This window comes from Passer montanus, unplaced genomic scaffold (genome assembly GCF_014805655.1).
Source record: "Passer montanus isolate IOZ18808 unplaced genomic scaffold, ASM1480565v1 scaffold15, whole genome shotgun sequence".
NCBI classification, from domain to species: Eukaryota; Metazoa; Chordata; class Aves; order Passeriformes; family Passeridae; genus Passer; species Passer montanus.
The window spans coordinates 6,012,242-6,033,697 of NW_024362051.1; the positions used below are offsets into that span (position 1 = coordinate 6,012,242).

At 39.6% G+C, this 21,456-nt stretch overlaps 1 protein-coding gene across 4 annotated transcripts in view; it reads right to left on the bottom strand.

The window, feature by feature from the left end:
* Positions 1-494: 494 nt before the first annotated feature.
* Positions 495-21,456, bottom strand: part of LOC120498482 (core histone macro-H2A.1) — a 42,977-nt gene continuing 22,015 nt past the window's right edge. The window contains exons 4-9 of one of the 4 annotated variants that reach the window (XM_039701293.1): positions 20,898-21,095; positions 18,989-19,096; positions 12,264-12,354; positions 8,422-8,511; positions 5,174-5,348; positions 495-1,223 (exon numbers count right to left, since the gene is read on the bottom strand). In XM_039701293.1, coding sequence (XP_039557227.1) covers positions 1,058-1,223; positions 5,174-5,348; positions 8,422-8,511; positions 12,264-12,354; positions 18,989-19,096; positions 20,898-21,095 — 828 coding nt within the window. In that variant the 3' untranslated portion in view covers positions 495-1,057. Of the gene's footprint in view, positions 1,224-5,173; positions 5,349-8,421; positions 8,512-12,263; positions 12,355-13,824; positions 13,925-18,988; positions 19,100-20,897; positions 21,096-21,456 lie in introns of all 4 variants that reach the window. The other 3 variants (XM_039701291.1, XM_039701292.1, XM_039701290.1) reach the window with 3 other exon arrangements.

Below are 21,456 nucleotides of genomic sequence, written 5' to 3' on the forward strand. Positions count from 1 at the left end.
CAATAGCTTTTAACAGTGTAACTTCTTTTTCTCAAAGTACAAACCCAAGTGGCTTCCATAAAGTCTATGGTGGTATGGATTTCAGCTGTGCAAAGGACAGGGCCACCACTACAAACAGGGCTCATAAATATTTGGAAAAAATACAAAGTAGTTTCAAACAGGCCAGTATTAGATGACTGGAAAGAGTTCAAAAAATCTTAGGCCTTGCTTGATCTAAAAGACTTCAACCTCCCAAACTGAATAGGCAATTAGGGCAGATTCTGAACAGGAGGATCTGAAGCAACAACTGGGAAGGGTGAACACTCTGGAAAAATCCCAGCTGTGAGTGTCACTGAGCACACTCACATGCAGCCAGCACAGGGAAGATGCCCAGCATATCCAAACAAGCTTCCAGGTCACTGATTCTGATCTGCTCTCATCCCTCTCACAGCTAACTTCTCAGAACTTTAAAAATGAAGGCTTAAAGGAAAAATCAATCCGAGTACACCAAGAGCAACAGTTCAAACATTTTACTAAATCAATTCACACAGTTTCAAAATTGTAAATATAATTAAGGACAACAGGGTTTCTGTATTTTTTTTCTTCCAGAATCATTAAGACAATAAACAAACACAAATTAGGTTTATAGCATCTGTTCTTTTAAAAAATGAAAGGAACGCCACTTGATGTATTGATAAAGCACCACAACACAGTTACAAAATAGGGTTGGCCTGTTTCTTTCACAAGTAAAAGACTACATACTCCTAACAGCTTCCTGCTTCAATTCATACTTCATTAAAATAAAACTATAAAATCTTCTAGATTACACTAACTTCAGACAATGCCTGGTATAACAGTGCATTAACAGCAGTAATGCCAACTATCAGTGCCAACATAAAACAGTTTAGAGAGGAAAAACAAAACAAACAAAAAAATCCAAAACAAAACAACAAAGCCCCCACCTTTATTTCCCTAGATGAGCAAAATTTAAAATAAGGGATGCTCTGCCTCACAATGATTTAAGGATTTGGGGATGCTGATGGGTGGAAGAGGGGGCTGGTACTGTAGCTTTCTAGGCTTAGTTGGCATCTAGTTTGGCCATTTCCTGCACGTATATCCCTATACTCTCGCTGTCGAAGAGCACGAAGTACACCGTCTTGATTGAAGAGGACATTGTAGACACAAAATAGCTGGAGATGGCTTTCAGGATCAGCTGAGCAGCTGTTTGCTTTGGGAAGCCATTTCTAGAAGGAGAGAGAGGAAAAAAAAAAAAAAAGAAAATCAAGACTTGCTGAACCAACTTTTGATGGTTTAACCTCCGGGAGAAGGCTCCAGCTTTTCTCCAACACCTCACAGCAAATACAGCTGCAAAGCCAGCGTTTACAGTGTGAATTAGAAGCTGTTGATTTAGGCAAGACTTAAAATGCTCAAACAGAAGAAGAGCATTTCTAAAATATGAATACAGAATCTACACACACTGTTGGGCTGAACCTCCCAATACCTGATGTGTCAATTCTCATTTAACACGTAAGTAAACCAAGTGGCTGCTGTTTTCTGGAAAGCAATGTATTGGAGATGCAAAATTAAACCTGTCCTGAAAGCAAAGCAACTGTTAAAGAAAAGTAAAAAGGGACAGAGAACTTGATATAGAATATGAAACATGAAAATACCCAAGTGCAATATGGTCTTACCACTACTAAAGGTAGCTAAGCACAGGATTTTACAGGACCTAATCTGACAACCTTTCTTACAAACTTCTTCACATTTTTGTCTAGGAATCCTTGTCTGAAAGACTCATCTATTCTCAAAACGAGTCAAGCACAAGTAGAATGGTATGAACAAAGCTATGACCTGAACTTTATGATCTGAATTTTATAGATCCTGGCAAACTCCTGGAATTACACTTGGTAACGGCTTGAAATGTGGCCTGAACTTTGTTCCTGCATTACTCCTGAAGTACTGCTACTCACCCAGACCTGGGTTTTACCCTGCCAAATTCTGAGCCCTCCCCCAGCCTCAGTGATGTACACTCCACGTCAGTCTGAAGGTGATGGGACATGACCACTCTCTTAGGAGTAGCACCCAAAAGAGCCTGTTGAACATCACCTGGTTCCTTGGCGTGCACTTACAGATACCTGGTAGTTAATACTCCCCGTTATAAAGTGTGTACTATTAATACTACAAATAATTTACAGATTACACAGATGGATGAGTTTCTCAGCATTTCCTGAGCAGTTCAAGGAAGCTGGGCTAAATCCACCTCTGGCAATAACAGGTGAACATTTCTCAGCACTTGCTCACTGAAGCACCACACTGGTAGTAAAATGCTGTTGTAATCTCCTTATTTTGTGCTGCAACACACCAAATGTCAAGGACAACTGCCTGTGTCATGGCCCACTTGCTGCACATTGCCTAATCAAAAAACATTCTCAGAGAGCAATTCTAAGTCAGTCCTGCCTGTAATGTGATGTTATATGTGCTGTCTTGAAGATAATGTTTGTGATATTTCAAAAATGATGGCATGAAATAGCTTACACTGTTTTTTCTTTTTTGAAAATGTCTGATTTTTACTTCTACTGAAGAAGGGAAAAAAAAAAAAAGGGAAAAACATTGTGAGCAAAGCTTGTACTACTCCAAAGCCAAATGAACTGGTCAGGGATAATCAACTGAGAGCAGTTTTGACACAGAGCAGCTTCCACACCTGGGCACTTGCAGGTTATGAGTGCTACATCCTGGCATACAGTGAAGAGATCTTCCAGGAACTTTACTCCTGAGCTGTCATGCAGGGCAGCACCAAACCAGGGACATACACTGTTTCTGAACTGTTCTCAGGGGCCTCTGAAGTCACACAACTTCCAAGTGTGGTCACACCAGGGCACATGAAAGAGTGGCCTGGTGAAAGGAAGGCACAGTGCCAGGCAAGCTGATAACAATCCATTGCTCAGGACACCTCTCCCAAAAGAAACAAGAGAGAGCAGCAAAATCAGCAGAAAGGTGCTGGCCTGATGGCCATGTGTGGGCTGCAAGAAACAGAAGCCTGATGCATTGATCTATAGGTCTGAGTTAAATTCTTGTGAAAAGGCAGCTTGGGACTTTAGCCAAACCAGTGTCAATTCAGATCAAAGTCAGAGCCTCAGAATGAAATCCCTTCTCAGAGGATGAGTTCATGTTCAATCCCTAACTCTCCTTTCCCTTTTCTCCTGCTGGCCCTACCAGACTGAACTCCAGGCTACCTCTGAACAGAACCCAAGTCGTGCTTTCCATAAGTTGGCTGTAGCTGAGCATCTGGCCCAATGAATGCTACAAGTATGCTATTTTATTTCCCCTCGTGATTTATTTGAACTGCCCTCATGTAATCCCATTCCTCAACTATAAAAGAGAATGAAACTGTTTATGTGGGTTTATTGGGTGATGTCTGCTTGACAGATGCCTGTACTAGAACAGCTGCATACATGTGGTGTCTTTGGCATTTGTTATCTTTTAAAGCTTTACTTTTTTCTTTTTTTAATGCTTTTGACTTCATAAAAACAAGTAGAGAGTATTGTCAGAATATATTATGTTCTCTCCAAAATTAACTTTTGCTTGAGTATGTCTAATTAAGAGGAAAAAAAAAGGAAAAATGCATAACCTCATATATTACTCAAGGCCTTTTGATTCCTCTCCATCTTTTAAAAGCACCACTTCAACTGGCTCAAGTAACAATGACACGTATAGGCCAAGTGGAGGACTTGTCCCAGATTCTGCCTGTCAGTAACCAAATTTCAGAACAGAAAATGAATCCTGAGGATTGTTTAAGATTTCATCATCTTCCAGTACCAATCACCTACTTCATAACAAGGGCTGGGAATGGTTCTTTGCTGGGGGCTATCCAGAAAAGACAGGGCTGTGTGGAAGATACTTTACACGGTCCCACTTTTACATAACCAATTCCACAGACACACTGCACTCTTTACATTATTCCACAGAGGAATAGAATTTCTCCCAGAGAGTGATTCAGAGCTTCTCTTTGTACTGACCAGCCTGTGACCCTGACAGCTAATCCAATAAGTTACTATGAACCCCCTGCTTTATTTCTCTACTGTTCTGCAAAGTTTGCTCAAGTTGTCTCCTAAAAATGACACCTATGCAAATTAACCTTAGCTGGAGATTTCTATGATGCAAGTTGCTTAAATTTAGCATCCTAATGAAACTTTTATTTCTTGTCATTCACCCAAAACCTCAAACACTGTTTTCTGCCTTAGCCCACAGAATATGCCAGAATTAATCTAGTGTTGCAACACAGCACAATGGGAAGAATATTCTTGCTGTACACCAGCCAATTTCTTTCATGGCAAACTTAAGAGGGTCAGTTGTTCAGGGTTAAGAGACACAACTGTGTAATTCAGCTTAGATTTGGCCCTTGATCTTCCTACTGAGCCATCAATGAGGGACAGGTGTTCTCAACCTCCCTCAGCACCCCAAACCCAAGAGCTTCAGACTAAAGGTGCAGTCAGTCTGGACTGAGACTCTTAATAACATGATCCAACTTCCAAAGGCACTGAGCACACTGTACAGAGCCAGAGGACCTGAACTTTAGACTGAGGCTTTCCAAGACCTTGGCAAGGGTTTTTAAGGTTTTTTTTTTTTTTTTTTTTTTTAATGAAATAGTCCCATGATGTAAACTCTATGGAATTCAGCTTATGGATTTTGGATGAAAGCTTGAAGTGACTCTGCAAATCCTGAGAATCAAGGCACTTTAGGTTTGCTGCTTAAACAAACACTAAGCCATGTCTTCTGGCTGTTTTAAGACAGGTAAGTTTCATTATGCACTAAAATCAGGCAAAAGTGACCCCTTTTCTTCATGTTCTTTTCTGCATCTCCAATTTATATTAATGAGTTGATTGTCTGAAAGAAGTCTCTTAACATTCTCTTCAAAGTTAATTTTATGATCTTTATCCCATTTGCATGCTCTAAGATTTGCAGGGAGATCTATGAGCTCTTCCAACACTAAATTAGTACCCAGGAAAACACTGCAAGCTCCAAGCACTGCCTGGACAAACCTAGAAGAAACTCTTCTTTTAGGTAACTGATTCAAACAAGGAAGAAAAAAGCCAGCATTGTAGCAATATGTTTTGTACATGGGAAGGGACTGGAACACCAGATGGCACTTAGAGAACGTGACCTATTTGGCATCAGGTTTGCCTGACAACCTTACCTGCCACTGCCAATGGAAGGAAATGCGATTGATTTCAGCTTCTTTTCATCAGCCAGAGCCAGGCAGTTCTTCACTGTCTTCTCCAGCAGCTCCTCACATTTGTCTGAGCCCCAACCTGGGCTATTACAGTGGATCACAAATTTCGCAGGCAGTCCATGGCCAGCACTGACAACAGCTAGGAAGAATTGAAAATGAAACATAATTACCTTCCTCTCTTTAGGATTAAAGGAGTGCACATGTGATTAAAAGAGCAAACAATCAACAGACATTCCCTTAGCCCCTGAGAATGTTTTAGATTACAAATCACACAGCCTTAAAATATAACATGATTACAGAGACTTTGTGTTTTCCATTTCCAGCTGCATTTTGCTGTGATAATTTATAAATCATAGCTAGGATTGAGCTTATTTGAGAGAGAGCAAGAATTCGTGGCTGACATCAAAGGAAGCACATTTATACTTAGGATTGGGTAAGGAGAAGGGAAATATCTGTTAGAACCCAAACCCAGACAAGGGATGATCTTGCTTTGGCTGGGTTTACTGCAGAGATACAGTAAATACCAGGATGCTGGACAGGCACAAGGAGTTACAACTCCAGTGACCTTCAGCTACTCTTGCTAAACGTACAGAGTGTTCAGCTGGCTTCTGATCATTCCCCACCCCAAACTGGAGCAGTTCAGAGCTACTAGTGCTCTGCAAACCCCAAAGGAAGGATGGAAAAGAGGTGAATTAAGATGCCAGCTTAATTTCCAGCTTTGTCTCTGAATAACTATAATGAAGACATTTTGTGTGATTTCAAGACTTTGGGCCTGGCTTTATTTTAGCTTTTCTGTGTATGGGTCATCCAAGATCACTTGAACAATGCTGGGCTTAGTTTCTCTCTTTCATCACATTCTTGACAGAGGGGTGTAGAGGATGCATTTACAGATTTGCAGTGTTTGATTCACATTGTTTGTGTAACAACAAGCCAGGCCTTGTATGTACAAAGAAATGAAAAAGAATTTTTACCATGCTAATCACATCTTATCACCACAATATTACCATGGACATGTGGAGACTAAGAAGATGCAGCAGACCCTGCCTACAAACTGCTGACAGGCAGGGATTCTCCAGATGAGAGGCCTCCTTCTCTGCAGGAGAACATGTTCTGGGTTCACCACTTCCCATCACAGAGCAACAACACACTGTGCTCTGCCTGCCAGAAGCCAGGGTAGGAGGATCTCTGTCATTTCCGAACTCACTGGGCTGTGGTTGCAAATAAAAAGTTGTAACTTTGGTTTGTTAAAAAAAAAAATTGTTGGGGGGAAGCAAGCCACCCTAATCACAAGCTGAGGGAAGAAAAACATCTATCTGAAATCTCACAAGAACATACAGTGATCCTTCACAGAGAGTCAGCCCCTAAAATACCCTACAAAAATGTTGGTATAAAATGGTAACTTATGTCTTCACAAAACCATAATAAAAATACCAGCAATTTTTAAAAAAAATTAGAAAATCAGTCTATAAGCAGAGGTGCTTATAGAAATCCTCTATTCCATTCTGGAATGTTTATGAGGCATTTTGCTATTTAAGTATAGTAGAGGTAACTCTTGGCACATGATCATCACATATGGATACGATCTCATGGCTGCTGCAGGAAGGAGAAAATAGACTTTGTCATATGGATCCTGACCAGGGGTTAACCAGAACATTTTGAAGGACAATGGAAGCACAGGCATTTATGTTCTTATGACTTTGCAGAGTCCCAACATGTTGAATAGTCTCAGTGTTAGGCAATGTTAATTTGTCATAATGTGCAACTAAAACGTTGGCAGATTCTGAATACATCATAAATCCAAGTAAAATCTATTAAAAGCAGCTGACATATCTCTAGTCAGATGTGAAATGTGGATATCATCCTCACCCTGGAAGAATAAAATACTGTATTGATACACATGACCAACTTTAATATTTCTCAGGGAGTGTTTTCCAGGGTAGTCATTAATTAACTCATTAGGATTCTGATGAGGACAACTGTTCATTACCAAGAGCAGCTGTCCTTTACTTCAAATGCAAATGCACTGAAATGGGAAGTAAGAAAGATAAAGCCAATTATGGACTTATTCTGTGCTAGTCACATTCCAGGTAAGCATTCTGGTTATGGGTAAATTAAAGGGATGCCCAAAGAATTGAAAAATCTGAACCCTGGGTATATGTAGGATTGAAAGATGGATGTATTAGTTCTGCTCTAGAGTCCTCCAACCCCAATCCCTAACAGCCAGTTTATCCCAGTGCAGTGCAGAGCTGCCCTGGAGTAAGGCTGCCAAGCAACCCCCAGATCTGAGGGATGCACTAACAGCTGAGAAAAAGAAACTTTTCTTTTCAACTTGCCACCTATTTGGAGCAGTTTGGTCTGGGCTGGTAAGCAATCTTGTGCAGAAGTTAGTAAAAAGAAAAAAGTGGGTAATTGATTCTGCATATTTTTTCAGAACAAAAATTCCAAGAAAAACTTATTAAAATTTTTAAAATGCAAGGGAGAAAACCCCGAAGTATTAAGCTCCAGAAGTAAACAGTTGTAATTTTTCCTGTCAGAGCTGAATTCTTACATCTCCCCTTCGGCTGTAGTTAGGATTCGTTTACAAAACTGTGCACACTGTATTTATTTTTATAGCATAAACACAGATGGCAGAATCAGCCTTCTATATGAACAACACGGATCAGCAATTTCACAGATGGTGTAAAATTATATATTGCCATTATCAAACTTTATTACTCACATAGTAGATTTTTCTCTGAGATTACATAAATTTTGATAACTAGGCATCAAAAAGTCATAAGCTTTTATAGTGATGATTTTGGCACTGATTAAACTAAGTACCCAAGCAGATGCTGAACTTTAGGCACATGCTTAAGTTCAGTGAAAGTCAGCGGCATTTCAGCAAAGCAGATGTTTAACAGAGTTGGACTCAAGAATAAGCGTCTCATTAATTGCTTTTCTGAACTGTGCCCTTAATGATCAACACTGAGTGTGCATGCACATACCTGTGAACAGCCTGGCTCTACTGTAACACTACAGCACTGCCCATTTCCCAGGTAAAGGTTACTTAAGATGCAATGTGTGCAGTTTAACTGTGGAGAATACAAACACACAGCCCTTGGGAGCTGCCTGCAGACAGCAGAGCCCCAGCAGTGCTGCAGGGGAGCTGGGCTGTGTGAGCCAAGCCCCCCTCCCACAGGGCTCTGGGTGGGGGTCCCGAAGCGCGGCCTCACCTCCGGCTATGTCCAACGGCCCGTTCTTTTTGCGGAGCTCAATGACGGCTTCCACAAACTCCTTGCCACCTTTCTTTTCCAAAGTGCTCCCTGAACAGAGAATTGTTAGTTTACTCCTCTGATCTCAGCAGACACATGACTCATCATTCACTTTTGTTACATCACTCTAGAATTTTCTGCCCAAACATTTTTTGGGGACTGCAAAGTAAGATCTAAACCTTTTGGGACTTGAGAATTAGCTAGTCATTAAAAACAACAACAACAATAACAGAAAGAACAAAAAGACAACCCTAGCAACCCAAACACCTCACGCTGGTATCCCTTGCTAACATTCTCAGACTTGAATTTACTGTCAAAAAACATCTGACACGACATCCCTACCTCCTTCCTTCTCATGAGCATCTCTTAGTGTGAAATGTTCCAGAAGAATGTGCTAGCTCAACAGTGGTTGAAGGTTCGTAACTCCTTCCCCTAGGATTCATTTCCCCTCTTCTCTTACAAATTGTTTTAAAGAGCCATTTGCCACAATAAGAATTTGAAACTCACCTGATCTTGGTCCCTGACCCCAACAGGTGGCCCCAGGAATGAAACAGTCTCGTGAGTGCAGCGGGCTGCTTTACTTGGTAACTGCCCAGCTTGTTGAGCCACCTTTAACCAAGAGGAAGAGCCTCAGAAATAAGGAGAATCTCTAAGGAACACATTCCTCCAATGAACTTCTCTAACTACAACTAAGGAGCTGGAGAAAGTTATTCTGGGAGGAGAAGAGCTGTGCAGTGTGTCAGGGCAACCAAAAGGTATGCTGTTTACAAAGGCAGTCCATCACTAAATGGTTTAGATCTTATTTTGCAGCTCTAGTTTTAAATATTAATGAAAGAAAAAACAGCCCAAGAAAGCATTTTCCTAACTACATAAGCATCCCACATAATTTTGCACTGTGCATATTAATTATAAAGGTAGATAAATAAAAAGCAGTGATATCATAAAGGCTCTGATTTGAGATATTGCTTTGAAAACTGATTTCCAAAAGTTCAGAACTAGGATCTCTAAAGATCTAGACATTTATTTGGTGACACCCCTTACTTCCACTGATGAAGAAAGAAAAAAAAAGCAATTTCTGATGGAAGTGCACATACTATATGCTCCAGGAAGCAGAGTCCCTCCTCCAAGATTCCAGTTACTAAATCAGGTTATATAGCTCTAGGAACTAAGAAGACTGCAAGATGCTTTTGTTTTGTTTTGCTAAATTTCTTCCAAACTGAAAAGTTGAAAACAATGCATTTGTTTTCCATTCAAAAACTGACTCTGTGACCCTGAGTCTATTTTGTTCATGGGAGTTGATTGCTTTTGGGGTACAAAAGCTGAGGACAATTACAAAAGCTATGCCTTTTCTTTGGCTTTTTCATAACCAGTTCACAACAGGGTTTGCCAAAAACTGGATTGCAAGGTCAGACTGTGTAGGTCAGAGTGTAATTTGCTGTTTGTGCTCATTTAAGCTTTTAAGTATAAATACTTCAGTCAAACTCCTAAGGATTTTCTGAACTTAAAGTTGCCTATCCCAGTACAACTGAGTAGGAGGATCACCTTACAAACCTCTCAGAAAAGACAGTAATAGCTTTGTTTGTAGCAGCAAGGTGTCTTAGGAGAGTGCTGGGAAAGGAGATCCAGAGCAGCACTGAGGTGCTTGGAAGCACTCTGCCCTTCCAAGGCAGTGAGTAAAGCACAACACCCTGTGCCCTTTGCTGAGCCCATCCAGCAGATATGGCTGACTCCAGGGTCTTATAAAATCTGACTGAGAAGGGTTGGAGAGGGAATGAAACAGCCTTCCATTCTAGTTGTATTTTTGTTGCATATATTTCCATATCATTCCTGTTTATATTTATATGTATGCCAGTTATATCCCCCATGAGTCCATGGACTCTGATCAGTTCTAAAACCCATGACATTCATAATTCTTAATTTCTCTTGTTTCAAGGGGAAATATAATTAAGCCTTGTGCAGAACCTAGGAACAGCAAAGTTCTATTAAGTAGGTCATTTCTTTGCCATTGCAAAGCCGTTGTACATTTAATGGAATTTAGGTTTAATTCAATCCAGAAGGATCAGCTTTTTCCCTTCTACTGGGAATTAATTTATAATTAAAAGCAATGAACAACCATGTCAGTTTATTCCATTGAGCTCTCTTCTTGCAGATCTGGTACAAAGAAGAGAAAAAGTAATATTTGGTATGAATGAGTGAAATATTCTGCATTTACTCCTCAATTATGCTCTTCTTCTGATTAATAGTTAGGGTTTATATTGAAATCATATTTGACATCTATGTCGTAAATTAGCTTAATCTGGCAAAGGACAGACTGTATTAACCATTTTCCACTACACTAGCAAGTTTCTTGAGGAAAGTCTTGCTTCACAGCTTCAAGGTTAGTAGCTTATTTGCTCACAAGCATAAATATGTGTCACTCCCATGAGAACAAGATCATTATCTCATGCTTTCCAAGCAGGCATTGGTATCAGTGTTGAAAACAGCGTTAGCAGAAATTTAGGCTCTAAAATTCTCAGGATAAGCCCCCAGTACACTTAAATTGTTAGGGAAAAAACCAACAAAAAATTAAAAAAAATTTAGATGGGTAAAAGTTAATCATTGGAAGCTAAGCATTTGTGCACTTCTATTCTTTCTTACAGCAGTCAGAGGCAACAGGAACCTACACTAAGGAATGAGCAGTCCAACTTCAGGAGACAATTTTCTTTGCAGAGTAGCAAAGCATTTCTTTGTCACAGGGTAGGAGACAGGCACATTGGCTAAATGGGTCTGACAGACTTTGGAAGCATATTCTTCAGGTACAGGCTACTATGACACTCTGCATATTATTTAGCCAGCAAAGTCACAGTACTTCTGCCCCAACAGGTCAAGCAGAGCTATATTTCTCTGCTTGTTACTCAGAATGCAGCCCTTTCAGAAAAAACAGGTGGTGCAGGATGTGTGTCCCTCCAAGTCAGTACTGAAAACAAGGCCTCAGGCATGGGGGGAGCCCATTCTCACAGCGATGGTGAGGTCAAGATGAGATGCAGAACAGAGGCTGGGATCAGCTGACTTGTTCTTAAGCACTGCCAGCAACTTCTACATTTGGCCCAAGTTCTGATTTGCCTTCTGAAATTACCAAGGCAGTTCAATCAAAATACTCTTATCCTTTTATAAAATTCTTCAATATTCTGTATATCAGAGTGGTAAGATAAGGGCTAGGAGAAGAGTTACTCAAGGGACAGTTAAGATGGCTGGATAAAGAGGTCTGTCCTGTTTTCTGTCATGCCTCCTCTCATCCTTGTAGCCCAGGTGACTGATGTGTGTGCAGCCCTAGCCTGGGCTTGTGGGTGTGAGGACCGTGAAGCAGGGCTAAGGAAGTTCATCGGTCCATAAGGATAATCTTAAGAGTTTGGAAAATACAAACAGGTTAGATCGAGCCTGTCAATCCAGATATGAACATCTGAAACTTGGCAAGGAGAGGGTGCACTGGAACTGGTTAAAATCTAAAGATCAAGACTCAAACCACATTCAGGCACTTGTCAAACCAACAATGTTGTAAGTCATTTACTTGGTCACGTGCCTGCATTTAACACACTGTTCCTGCACTTCAATTTTGGTGGTGCACTCCATGGTTACTTCTGAAAGGCTGATTTGGCAACAAAAACCAAAAATGCCCACTAGGTTTGCAATAGTTCATTTGTTGTTACGATCAGTGGGGACTGCTGGAAGTGAGAAATGAATGCAGATCTGCATAGCTACAACAAGCTGGTGGCTGCTGACCATGCACACACATACGAACTCCGCAGCACTGAACTTGCCATTACCTACTTCACCACCGGTGTAGAAGTCAGAGTTTGTCGGGTGAACGACAGCATCACTGTCGATCGTGGCAATGTCAGCCTGTACAACTTGCAACTACAACAGGTAAACAGATGTATATCAACCACGTTGGACAGAGACCCAGCACAGGCTCTACATTTACACATGTACCAACGTCCATATTTTCCTACCTTTACATCTCCAAACCTTGCGCCAAAGGAGTATGCTGAGTTGTGTGTGCAGGTGTGTGTAGAGAAAGGGGTGTAGGGAGCAGGAGGAGGAATATTGAGTATGACATGATCAAATAAATGTTAAAATGACAAGTCAGAGCAATCACATGAGATAATTTCCAAAGTTTTAAAATCAGCGAATGCCCCATTTCACTTTGCAGAAACCTTGAACAACCAGTTCCCCACAGAGCATGACATTAAAATACGGAATCTGTTTAAAAAAGAGAAATTCAGGATCATCAAGACAAACAAAATAATTAGTTTCTCCATTTTGTCAGCACTAATAAGCTGACAGCCACTGATTTTCATATGTAATGCCATTCATCATTTTGTTTCTAAAAATGCCAGTTTCCTTCACACGTAGGAAATTATGTATTTGCAGCCAGGATTGTACATAATTTGCTTTAAAAAATACAAATATTGTTTGTATGTTTAAAAGTAAGGCATATCTTTTAATTATGTGCTGGAATGGCTAACTTGCAGAAATAGATGTATTTCTAAGAAATGCTGATATAAAAATTAGCCTTCTTAGATCTTTTTTCTTGTGAAGTTACTTCTCTACATTCCCATAGGAAATGCAGCAGTATTAGAATTACGGGTTGTATTCCATTAAGGAAGTTTCCAAAAAAGACAGCAGCAGGTCTACTCAAATAAGAAGGGAACGCAGTACATAATGCATGAAAGGCAATTTTTGTTTTCTTGAAGAATAAACTTCTATTACAGAATGATTTTTTTATTTCTTATCAATCTGAAACAAGAGAAAGGCTTCAAAAGTGATTCTCCACCCATGACAGTTCACTGTATAATATCAGTATTTGTTTCCAGCTGAATGTAAAAGTGACAGTGAAGAACTGAAATATAATGGAAACAAATTATTGACTGAATTAAACATCAAATCAAGGTATGGAAGATTTGGGACCGCTAAATGTGTAATAAGCCCTTTCAAAACTTTTTAAACCTACTCTAAGTATTGAAATAAAACCCCTGAGATTGCAGGTAGAATGGAGAAACTGCTTATTTTGAGAAAAACCTGACAAAAAAGTATTTTAGTCCTCAAAGTATCCAAATAAGAAACCCCCCAAAATAGCTAACAGTCACATATGATCATTATGGAAAAGAATTTAAACTTTTTGAACTGAAATCAGCTAGAAGACTAGCAATAGCTGCAAGTGTTCAGAATTGGTCAAAAAGTGTTTTGAATGTAGTTTTTCAACAAAGCAGGACCTGCAAGATTTGAATTTCTGCCCTGATTAAAGGTATGAAGCCCTAGAGAGTAAATTCTGGGTTCCATAATTTCCATGTGACCGTTAGTTGTGTCAACCCATGCCCCATTTACCTAGGTCATCTTTAAGGTCAATGTCAGCATTGGTAGGATTGATAATGGCCTCCACCTCGAAGCCGGCTAAATTACTGATTTCACTGTGAATAAGGTTCAGCTGAAAAGAAAAGCATGAGGTGGGAAATAACAGGACAGCTGGGAAATCACAGAGAAGCTGCAGAAAAGTGAGCTTTGCAACACAGATGGAGATAGCATCACTGCAAACAAATATGCAAAATAAAAGGCAGGTCATAAAGGGATATTAGCCCAAAAAAATTCAAACACAAGACTCAAACATTGTTCATACTGGAGAACATGAGTGTACCAACTAGTAAGCTCTATTTTGGTTTTACACTGGTAACTATCTGGGATTCTTATTATTATCCAGTATCTAAAGAGGGCTTACAAGAAATCTGGATAGGGACTTTTCATGAGGGCATGGAGTGACAGGACAAAGGGAATGGCCTTAAACTAAGGAGGGGAGGTTAAGATTAGGTATTGGGAAGGAATTCTTCCCTTTGAGGGTGGTGATGCCCTGGCACAGGTTGCCCAGAGAAACTAAGGCTGCTCCATCCCTGGAAGTGCTCAAGGCCAGGTTGGATGGGGCCTGGAGCAACCTGGTCTGGTGAAAGGTGTCCCTTCCCTGCCCATGTCAGGGGGTTGGATTGAGATGAGCTTTAAGGTCCCTTCCAAACTATCCTGTGATTCTAATTTTGCCATTAAATGATGGTATTTGTTTCTTCCCCAAGTACAGAGATGAAGGACACTCTAAGCATCCCTTATGCATCAGTTACAGGGATGTGCTGGGACTATTCTGCACTGAAACAGGATCAAAGCTGCTGCTGCTCCTTCTTTAAGCCAGCAAACATGAGCCTATCTCTGAGAAAGCAGACACTTATCTCCAGCAATTCCTCCATCCTAACAAGGGGATGTGGTTTTTTTCTTTCCTTATCAGTGGTCACCATGTTCTGTATTACAGCACTTGAGTCCTCATTAGTTCTGCAGCCTTTGGGAATGTCTGGTGAGGTACTGTAAGCAGGCACATGACATTATGTGCTTATTGCTTCTAGTTTTTATTTTGTTTGCTTTACTTCCTTTTGTGTCTTTTAAACCCACCCATTAATGCTCATTTACTCCTCTAAGTACCCCCATATATTTCAAGCATGTCTTCCAATTTCTTGTTATAAATCAGGAGGATTTCTCCTGAAATCACAGGAAGATTTCTCCTCTCTCCTGAGGCACACAGGAAACTGCAGGAGGCAGCACAGTGATCTGGAGACTGAACTAATATCTGCACCATGTGTTCTTAAGAGACAGTTTGGGGGTCTCCTCATAGGATGTGACCCACAACACAAAACCAACTGTACAATTTGATGCAACCTACTGGGAATGCTAATCTTGGCAAAGGTCAAAACTGCAGCTATGGGAAGTTTCTAACCAGGGTTTGAGCAGGTTTGACACTGCTTCACAGCTTCTGTTGGAAGTCTGATTTCATAGGAACCTACTGACAAACTTTAAATACTTTAAAAGTGCAACAGATTTTCCAGACTTTTTCATTTGAGGAAGTACATTAGCTACAGCATAACCAACACCTGAGTTTACAATATGTATTTTAGATTATTTTTCAGGTAGCTGTTTGGGTGATATGGAAAGCAATCATGAAGGAGAAAGCTCTCATTCATTTATGCAATTCCTGCCACCAGCTGCAGTTAGGCCAGGCTTTCCTTTTAATCCAAAAGCCCTCAGCCATCTTCAGGCATGACACTTTATATCATCCATATCAGAATTTTATCTCTTGTTTGTTGTAGCCCACATTCTTAAAGGCAACACTTCAAATAATTTCTTTGTGCATGTTAATTTATTAACAGGGAATATGAGCCAGTCCATGAAACCCATACAAGTGAATGGGACATTTAAGGAGGCCACCATCCCTATATTTAAATTTTCGGAAGAAAATATTTCCATTTCATTCATTTGATTCTATGAATTGACCTTCTTTGTCTTTTTAAAAGTCTGCAATTTCATATAATTTGCATATGTTGCTTAAGTAAACTATGTTACCTCAAACTAGGGAGATTTTGACTAAAAATGAGTGTATTTCAGCCCTGTTTTAAGTACAAGTCTGTTTGGGAATTTGTAATAAAATCTAAGAAAGCTTCCTTTCCAAATAGCTTGGAATCCTTTAATACTTCACACGTGGTGAGTTAATCATACTGGAGTTTGAGTCTTGAGTTTGACTACAAGCAACTGCTGTTTAAAAAACCAGTCAAATCAAATCAAATCAAACCAAAATGTTAAAAAACTTAATGAATTTTAAAATTAAAAAAAAACCAACAGCAAAACACATGCACACACCATGACTGTTTTGTGGAGATTATAGTATGTTCCTAAACATATTTTGCTCATTCTGTCATTTTTTTTATTCCTAATTCTGTGCTCTACAAGTTTTTGCCCCAGATCTATCAGCTGCAGACTGTTTTTGTTTTGCACCTTAAATCTATCCCTGAGCCTACTCATATTTACATAACAGCCAGCTGGTAATTAAAGTTTCAATTTAGCAACAACAAGAAAATGCTTAAAAAGCTGCCCAAGACTGATAGCATGTGTTGGCAGCTATGTATTAGTTTACTAAATTCTGCATTTACTGCTCGATGTATGTTAGCTATCAATGTTAGCTATTCAACTGCCAAAAACAAAGAAAAAATTAATCAGAATTCTTCCTGTGGAATTAATCCTCCAATGAATAATTGCTCAATTTCACTACCCAATAGTATGAAGCATGTATTAGGCAGAAGTGATCCCCTGAAGGGCCACTTTAAAATAATAAATTGATACAACTTGCATATACATGTGCAACAAAGAACGGACATAACTTGAGGTAACATTTCAATTAAATGTTAGTTAGATAAAATGCAGATGGCACTTAGCACATCCATGAATATTTCTAAGCCAAGCCTGGCATTTCTAATTTCAGACAAAATTACCTTAAAAGTCTTGAAGCCTTTTCTGGTATGAATTTCATACTGAAAACTGAAGATGCTTAGTGCAGACCAAAAGCTGAGGTCTCTTGGAAAGTCCAAACCTTAGAGCTTAGGCTTGAGATCCTGTAACCCTGCCTCTACTTTGTAATACTCTCAGGAAAAACAAACTAGTTAATGTGCACAATGCCACATTTCCACTAGGATGTCACTTGTGGATGTGCAATCATTTACATATTAACTAGATTTTAATAATTAATGTGGCACTAATAAACTTCTACAAGTATAACTGAACGATTCTTTGCCATTTCATGACCTCTAAGACTTTCCAGCTGAATGTCAGCATTTACCTAAAGATTTAATGCAATAACTGTAATTTTAAAAACTGAACAATACCCAGGTTTGCAACATTCTCATTTGTGGTTTTTGCATCAAATTAAATTTAGGGTTATTAGAAGGATGAAGAGCTGCTCTTGCAAATAAGTTCCTTCCCTTTCCTTCCATAAACATGGAGCCAATAAAAATATTTTTTCCATTAAACACTTATGAATGGTGTGATATCAAAACCAATACTGTTTTCTTTCTTCTCTGCATTTAGCAAAGGATTTTCTGATCTGGCAGATAATGGTTTTGCAAACCAAACAGATGTGCTGGAAAAGTGTTCAAGAATGTCACAGAAGGTTTAAAAGATCCCGATTGATTGATCTCAGCAGCAATTCTTCAAATGCCTTCTCTAACCCTCAGAACATGATCTGTTTGATTTGGAGTGTTCCCTCACAGGAGAGAAACAGGTTTTTCATTTTTTTAAAAATTTCTCTTTTCATTATGTGTTACAACAAAATGTTAACACCCGGTCCCTCTCATGTGCAGAGCTAAGTGACAAGGACCCAGTGCAGGGTTGGATGTGTCACACCAGTAATCTTCTCAGGGGGCTGGACTCAAGTGAATGAGAAAGCCAGAAAGTCCATTCCCCAGTATTAGGACTCACTGGGAAGCTGTGCAACAGACACTGGCTTTGCCCACCACAGCTTAAAGCAGTCCTGGAGTTCATGATTTTCTTCCACTGAGCCCAACAGCAAAGCCCCACTGACTTGCTGGGTCAGTCTTGCTGGAACACAACTCTAGGTCTTATTACAGGTTTCCTATGGCAACTAAAATGAGCTCAAAATCAGCTCCAGAAGTCTGAAGTGACTTGCTTTCTTGAAACAGTAATTTTGGGTTCTAATTTAGTAATCAAAATGTTTTTGAAAAATTACCCCCCCTAACAGAAGTAAAATAAAATCCAACCCTACCAAACCAGCCACCTAGCTGTAGCTGTAAAATTAAATGTGGAAAATCAGAAGTATTGAAAAAAATGTTACTCTCATGCATGTTACTTGGCAAACAAACTGGAGGATAAATGGAGAACAACCTCAGTATGAAATAAAAATGAGTCAGAGGAGTTACATTCCACAATGGACAATGGCTCATCTTTTATGGCTTACAACACAATGATCTGATTATTGAATGATAGCAGAAAGATGCAGTTTTACTTAAGAAAATTTTGCATCACAAATTAAAGGCAGGTTTCAGGATAAAAGACCAAATTAATTTAATGACTCATCTCTTTAAATGGATCCTCTTTAAGCAGATATGTATTTGTATTAAACCAACCCACATCCCAAATCATATTCACAGGAAAAAAAAGAATTGTTGATCTCTAGCTTTTCATAAAAGCATCATTCATTATTACACAACATTAACTTCTATAAATCACAAAGCAGAACACAGCATAAAACCATTACTATGATCAAATGTCTGAAATAGGTTTTGATAAAAACCTGTAAATCATTTACATGAGCAATGAAGTGGGCTGACTGTTGGAAAAAATACATTTTATGCTTAGAATAATCTCTTTGGCAGATGCTTATCTGTAACAATTATGTTGTTTATGAAAGAGACAGATTACAAGCACACAGGCTTTCCTTCTAATTAAGTATTTAATTATGTAGTCACATGAAGACTTATGTACTTTTTAAAATGCTCTAGAAGTTGTTTCGGAGAATTTCTTTGATGAGGAAAACTGATATCATACATCTCGATTGCTCAGTGGGGAAATGTCCATTGTACCTAGATGTTTTGTGGAAAAGGGGGTAGTAGGAGGGGGCTGTTCCCTAAGCAGCACAGAAGAATAGGTATTAATTTATAAAAATGCAGGATCATACCTTCTGGCCAAGAAACAGGCTTTTGGTGGACAGGACTGTGAAACCATCTGCAGGAGTTCCCTCTGTTGTACTGTCAGCACTGGCTGATTTGCTCACTTCTCCCTGCTTCTTCTTCCAGAAATATAGTTAATTAGTTAACTCAAGGCTCTGAGAAAAACAGTTTAATGACACTAAGATATATGACATGCACTAAATGCTTAGCAGGCAATAAAATGCCTGTACAAACAGTGGTGTTGGATTTTATCCTGTAGTGCCTGATAACAGCTGAAGGGATCAATAGGAAAAACGACCTCAATGTCTGCAGAGCTACAGGCACCTCCTCTTGCCCACAGCAGTGCAGTTGAGATGACAGTTGTCTTAAATGTTGCAGGAAAACATATAAACAGCCCCAAACTTTTAACAGCTTTCTAATGGCTTGTGTGGACAAAGATTCCAGATCTCTGTGTGTGGGAAGACACTCATTGTAAGCTAGAAACTGACTTGTCCAAGAATAAATTTTATGTGTGAAGGAGGTGCTCCCAGATTTCAGACTTATTTTTAGAAATTCTCTTTTGTAATGTGGCTGTCCTTAGAAGCAGTATCAAGAGAATACATCTACTTTCTATCTGCCTGCTTGCAGGAAATGGGCTGAACAATTTTCTGTTTTATTTAACATCATCACCTACTTTCATCTCCAGAGAAACTGCTGGAGGAGAGAGGAGTTCCCCATAACCACCATTTGTTTTTTCAACTTTATTACTGCAGTGAAATAACAGGTTTCAGGAATTAATTGGTTTACAGAACAAAAAGGAGGATTAGAACATTTTGAAAAGGAAGTCAATTCACAAAGGCTGTGGTTATAAACTCAATTGGTGCCAATTTCACATTTTCAATAAAATTATTACTTACAATTTCATATAAATATTTGGTGCCTTAGCAATATCTGTGTTGAAACAAAAATAAAGGACACCTGGAACACTGAGCAAGCTACTGTTCCCCTACTGTCCCTTTTCAAAGTATATAAACTAAGTCTGAAGCCAAGCAACTAAAATGACTTTGATGCAAGGCTACATTGTGCTTTTAGAAGCTGTAACCATGCTTTACTTTACACAAGTGTTTTGAAAATTAAATTTTCATGGGTCTTATTTCAATTCCCTAGGAGTTTACTGTTAGCCAAATACCAATATAGTAAGCAGACAATACAGTTTATTGTGTGGAAGAAAAACAGAACCCCACAACAGACTTCCTGCTTTTGTAATCAAGCAGGGCAAAAAATTCCAGATTTAGGGGAATTATTAGTGCATGGTTATTGGAAGCACTGCATTTGAAATGTCAACTAATAGGTGTTCTGAGGGAGAAAACTAAATTCAACAGCTCAAAAAACCAAAAGAGTGAAACAATCAGAAGAGAGACCAAGTAAACAGAAACAGAATAAATAAAGAAGCTTTGCTTGACCCAGAGGGAACTTTCACATTCCTTGTCCATTTCATGTGAAATTCCTGTACTTTTCTTCCTACTTGCCAAATGTATTGCTTAACTGTAGTTGCTTTGCAAAAGAAAAAACATCCTTGGCCACACATGTACATATTGGAAAGATTTTCTACTCCTACAAACTGAAACCTGTAAGGCATGACCAGCACAGCCCCACTCTTTCTTCTTGTCTCCTGGCTCACTCTCTGCCCACCTCAGAATGTTTCTTACAAAGAACAGAGTATTTATGGCCCACCTGTGGGATGCACACCTGGGACACTCCTGAGGGTGTTCAGGCTCCAGGCACACCAGGGAGAGGGCAGAGCTCATCCTCCCCTGCTCACACTGTGGCTGAAATCACCATTGGTAACAACACATGCAACGGAGAGCTGACCCAGTGTGAAGCTCCCTGCAGCTACTGCTGGCAAGCTTTAGGTTTAAAATAAACACATTACTCTACCTTGGATTTCCTTGCTCCCTTCTTGCCGCCTGTTTTCTTTGATACAGTTTTTTTCTGTGATGGAGACTTTGCCTTCTTTGCTGGGGGTGGAGTGATGATGGCTTCCAGTTTTCCTTTTGATCCCCGCTTCTTTGCCAACAGCTCTGGGTGAATATTGGGTAACACTCCACCACTGGCTATGGTGACCCCTTTCAATAGCTAATCAAAAATAAGAAAAAAAAGTTGTACATGACAAATTCCAGTATTTACTCACTGATAAATAGAAAATAGGATTTACTGCAAATTTTGTATACTGCCTTGAGTTGCTCCACCATTATCCTTGAAGAAGACATGAGAAATGCATGAAATTGAGCTGACCACATACTTGATTTTAACTATAAAGGGGGCATGTGTTCTTGCACACATGCTTGTCACTGTCAGTATCTCTAGGGCTCACCTGAGAACTGTTTCTCTGAATCCATGCCATGAAGGCTGTTACCCAATGAGGAAAAACAAGACAGCCCCAGGCACACCCCTGAGGGCCCAGCAGGGCAGCCTGTGAGAGAAAAATGGGACCCCA